At 38.7% G+C, this 5195-nt stretch overlaps 1 protein-coding gene across 1 annotated transcript; it reads right to left on the reverse strand.

Annotated features, from left to right (window-relative positions):
- Window positions 1-3973: 3973 nt before the first annotated feature.
- LOC125136574 (olfactory receptor 5V1-like) lies at window positions 3974-4930 on the reverse strand. The gene has a single exon (XM_047797430.1). The coding sequence runs from the start codon at window positions 4928-4930 to the stop codon at window positions 3974-3976; it is 957 nt and encodes a 318-aa protein (XP_047653386.1).
- Window positions 4931-5195: the final 265 nt, after the last annotated feature.

A 5195-nucleotide genomic window follows, 5' to 3' on the forward strand; every position in this document is an offset into this window, starting at 1 on the left:
CTCACTTCCTTCTGGAGTTGAGTGAGGCTTACTTAGCACACCAGTTCTTACCAAAGAAATCCCCTCAGTCACTGAATCAATTCTCTACATAGGCACTTATTTAGTGACCTAGAACTTTGCTTTTGGATAGATTTGCTGGTAGCCTTTGAGGTATCAACCAAAATGGAGACATAATATATTATTGGGGGCCACACCTGTGACATGTGGAAATTTCTGGGCCAGGGATCAAACCCATGCCACAGCAGCAGCCTGAGCCACAGAGGTGACTATGCCAGATCCTTAATCCCCTGAGCCACCAGTGAATTCCCAGACATAATATTTTAACATAACTGTAAGACACGCAATGTATTGATGTGTGGGTACTAAAAAGCTGGGTTTTTTGTTGGTGGTGGTGGTTTTGGGTTTTTTGTTTTTTGTTTTTCCTTTTTAGGGCTGCACCTGCGGCACATGGAAGTTCTCAGGTCTGGGGGTCTAATCGGAACTGTAGCCACCAGCCTACACCACAGCCACAGCAACGCAGGATCTGAACCACATCTGTGACCTACACCACAGCTCATGGCAATGCTGGATCCTTAACCCACTGAGAGAGGCCAGGAATCGAACCCTCATCCTCATGGATCCTAGTCGGGTTTGTTAACTGCTGAGCCATAAAGGGAATTCTCTAAACAGTTGTTTTTAATGAAACTGATTCAGGAACAAAAAAATGTTTGAAGATCACCTCTCTCATCACCACCAACATACTCTCCCTACTTACCCACATGTTATGACCTTAAGTTGTATTCAAACAGTTTAATTCCTAATGCCACCATGATGATTTCAGAATGTAATTCCATCATCCATCATTCATTCCACATTATGTACTGGTAAGTTCATCCCTCTAGGAAGCTAAAGACAATGCTAATATTTTTATGACTATCTACTGGCCTGGAAGTGCCTCAGAATCAGAGGGGACTTCTCCAAAAACAAACTAAAGTTGGGGCAAAGCAAAATGAATTTTCCATAAATTTTAAATTAACAAAGTTGATCTTCAAAATTCTGTCATTTTGCCCAATTGTACTTGTACCATTCACAGCAGCACATGAGGGTTTCTTACATTGCTTGGCATTATCTAGCTTTGTAATTTTTGTCAGCATATGGGAATGAGGTGGTGGCTCCTTATTGTTCAAATCTGCATAACTCAGATTACTAGCAATTCTGAACATCTCCTCTATGAGGGGATTTTTTTTGTCAATCATTCGGGTTTCCTCTTCTACTAATCTGCCTAGGTTTGTTCTTTGCACATATACTTAAGTTTCTTGTTTTTTTCTTATTCTTTATGAGTTCCTTATTTATGTAAGACTTCATTAGTCACTTCCAAATTTTAGTTTTCACAAGTAACTTCTAGTAATCTGACGTCTGTGATTAACTTTATGATGTCATTCATTGAAAGGAAATCCTTAAATTTTTTATGATTAAATCCATAATTTCTCAGGTTATATAGGTTGTGCATTTTGAGGTTTAGGTTTTTCACCACAAATACATTCTCATACTTTTTTTTTTTGCTTTTTAGGGCTGATATGGAGGTTCCCAGGCTAGGGGTCTAATTGGGCTACAGCTGATGGCCTACACCACAGCTACAGCAATGCCAGGACCAAGCCGTGTCTGTGACCTATACCACAATTCATGGCAACGCTGGATCCTTAACCCACTGAGCAAGGCCAGGGATCAAACCCCCAACCTCATGGTTCCTAGTTGGATTTGTTTCCACTGTGCCATGATGGGAACTCCCTATTCTCTTACTTTAATATCAACTTTATAGTTTTTAAATTTCAAATTTTCCTCCTTAATCCACTTAAAGTTCATCTTTCACAAAGTGAAAGTTAGAAATCTAATTTATTTTTCTTTACTTAGTGATCTGATTTCTCCAAACTATTACTAAATTTCCATCATTTATTGGAGTGCCATACATATTATATATTAGGTTACCATACAAATATTTGGGTCTGTCTCTAAGACCTCTATCCTATGATAATCTTGTCTGCTTTTGGACCATGAACTTGACCTTCCACTAGTAGGTCTCATAATAGGTTTTTTTTTTTTTTTTTAGGCCACACCTGTGGCATATGGAAGTTCCTGGGCTAGGGGTCAAATCAGAGCTTCAGCTGCCAGCAAAGCCAGGGAACAAACCTGCATTCTCATGGATACAAGTTGGGTTCTTAACCCTCTGAACCACAATAGGAACTCCAATAGGTCTTAAAATAAGTCTTAATGTCAGATTGAACAATTCTAGCTGCTTTTTTCCTCAAAATTAACCTAGAAATTGTGAAAATAATAGTTTCATGCAATTGTTAGGTGTTTAATTTCATTGAAAGAATAAAGCATTTGTGGGCATATTCATACCATGAAATTCTATACAGCAATGAAAACTGAAGGAGCTACAGGTATAAGCAACAGTATGGAGGACTATGACAGCCTTTACTGTCAATGGAGAGGAGAAAGAGAAGTCCAGGAAGAGGGCTAATACACAGATCACTTGATAGCAAAAGGGACTGAGACAAGAGAAATTTATTACTTTCTAATATACAGTTAATAACAATGTAAAGCACCTTTCCTCTCCCTCTGCTTCATTCATTTTTATCAAATATGTGTTTTGAAATTAATTCAGACATAATGTACAGGATTTAGTAAAGTAGGGTGAAGGAGGGGAGGGGAGGCCAGCAAGAGGCTACGCCATTAGTCAAGAAAATTCAAAGAAAAAAAACCAATGCCTGAGTAAGAGTGACTTTAGTGAGGGTGAAAAGGAATATATTAATATTTTTAAATCTTCAATTCCCTTCTGGCTTCTAAAACTTTGCCTTTATTTGTCACTTCTTCAACTTATCTCATTTTGTCGTCCAGTGACTATTCCCTGCAAACCTGGGTCAACCCCCACCCACCGTGATCATCAACCACAGAGCAAGCGCCTTAGCCACATAGGGCCAGGCTGAACGAAGGCTGTGGGCTCCATCCAAGAGGCCGTGTTCTCCAGCCCATTGCCTTTGGATTGGGGACCACTGTCCTTCCTGCCAGAGGTGCTAAGCAGAGGCAGTGGTGGGGGTGGCATCAGGTCTCTGCTCCAGATCGGGTCTGACAAGACCACGTGTGATACGGTGGTAGCCTTTATCACTTTCTAAAAGTTTTATTGTTCTTTTACACACTAAGGTATATAGTACCCTAGAATTGATTTTTGTATAACATTTAAGGCTAGGAGCATATGCCCTTTTGCCTTTTTATTGAAAACATTGTCCTTATTCAACTTTTCTTTCATGCCTCTTCTGGCCTCTTCTATCATGTAATCAAATAAATATATTTATTCAGAGGACTTTTCCTGGATTCTCTAGTTTATTCCAATGATCAATTTATCACTGAACCATTAACATACTGTTGTTTTTATTTTGTAATTGGTTGTGATATCTCTTAAAGCAAAGTTGCCCATCTAATACTTCTTCTTCCAGAGAAGCACTGTCTATTAACGGCAAGGAAAGAACTGTTCTATGGATGCATGGTCCAATATGGTAGTCACTAGGCATGTAAGTTATTGATAAGTTTACCAGATAAAATAGAGGATAATAGTTGTTTCAATTAACTAGCTCAAGACTCCATTTTTAGCTCTCTAATCTTACAAGGATGTCAAAACACTATTCAGAACCTCAAACACTTCTTCAAGATTATCAGAAGTCCTCATAAGAGAGGGTCGCTAATGCCAATTTCACATCTTTGTATTTTCAACTCTGTTTAATATTAGATTTTTGATTCCTCACTATCTTTTATGTTAACTGATCTCTCTGAAAAAATTTAAATATCTCATATAGTATTTTTAGCGAGAGTGTTTCTGAAAGCGCTGGATGTGAAAATTTGCATTGACTTTTACTTTTGTTTGAGAGTAATTAGCCAAAATCAGCTCTATAAGTAAAATGGCCAGTTTTGTAATGTCATCTTCTTGGAAAAGAAAAACTTACACGTTAAAAGAGAGGGAGCTTGAAGCCTTCCACTTTCTCCCCATAACTTGCATAGCCTCTTGAATATCCTTATTCCTCAAGGAGTAGATTATAGGATTTAGCATGGGGGTAACAATACTATACAATACTGAGATCAGCCTGTCTTTCTCCAGTGAATATGTTGAGATGGGTCGTCCATATGTGAAGATGGCGCTGCCATAATAGAGAAGGACAATGGTCAGGTGGGAGGCACAGGTGGAAAAGGCCTTTTGTCTCCCCTTGGACGATCGGATCCTCAAGATGGTGGAGATAATATAGAGGTAGGAAAGGACAATACCCAGGAAAGGAGTCCAACCAATGACGACCCCAATGGATAGTAGTGCCAATTCATTGACAGAAGTGTCCCCGCAAGACAAGACCAACAAAGGAGGTATATCACAGAAGAAATAATTAATCTGGTTGTTGCCACAGAAGGGCAGTTGGAATGTCAGTACTGTGTGCACCGCTGAATTGAGGAAACCACCAGACCAGCAGGAAGCTGCTAACTGGCTATACAGAACCTTGTTCATAATAACTGAATACCTCAAGGGCTTACAGATTGCAATGTAGCGATCATATGCCATTGCTGCCAGGAGCAGGGACTCTGAGCCAACAAAAAAAATAAATGCAAAAAGTTGTGCCATGCAACCTAAATAGGAAATCCTTTTTTTCTCTGACAGAAGATGCACCATCATCTGGGGAACATTAGTGGTGGTGTAGCAGATGTCAAGAAAAGCTAAGTTTTCCAGAAAAAAATACATAGGTGTATGCAGGTGCAGATCAGTCATGGTTACCAAAATTATGAAGCTATTTCCTCCCAAAGTACAGATATAAGTTACAAGGAAGATGGTGAAAAGTAAAAATTGTAACTCTTTTAAGTTGGAGAATCCCAAGATGATAAACTCAAACAGAACTGTTTGGTTTTCTCCTTCCATAATATAATTCAGGTTTTCCTTCGCAATTGGGAACAAAGGATTTCTGTAATCTGTACTGCTCCAGAAACAGGCTACAAAACAAGAAAATAAAAAACTTCACAGGTGAAAAGGTAATATAACTAATCAAAAACCATTAGATATACCTGTAAAAATGCACAATCCCACAACAAATAAATTCTATGCATTATCACTCAGCATAAGTAGAAACATTATCAGCCTTTCATCTGTCAGTCAAATCTTTTAAAATCGACACATAAGCAGTTTT

The sequence above is a fragment of the Phacochoerus africanus genome, chromosome 9 (assembly GCF_016906955.1).
Source record: "Phacochoerus africanus isolate WHEZ1 chromosome 9, ROS_Pafr_v1, whole genome shotgun sequence".
Taxonomy (NCBI): domain Eukaryota; kingdom Metazoa; phylum Chordata; class Mammalia; order Artiodactyla; family Suidae; genus Phacochoerus; species Phacochoerus africanus.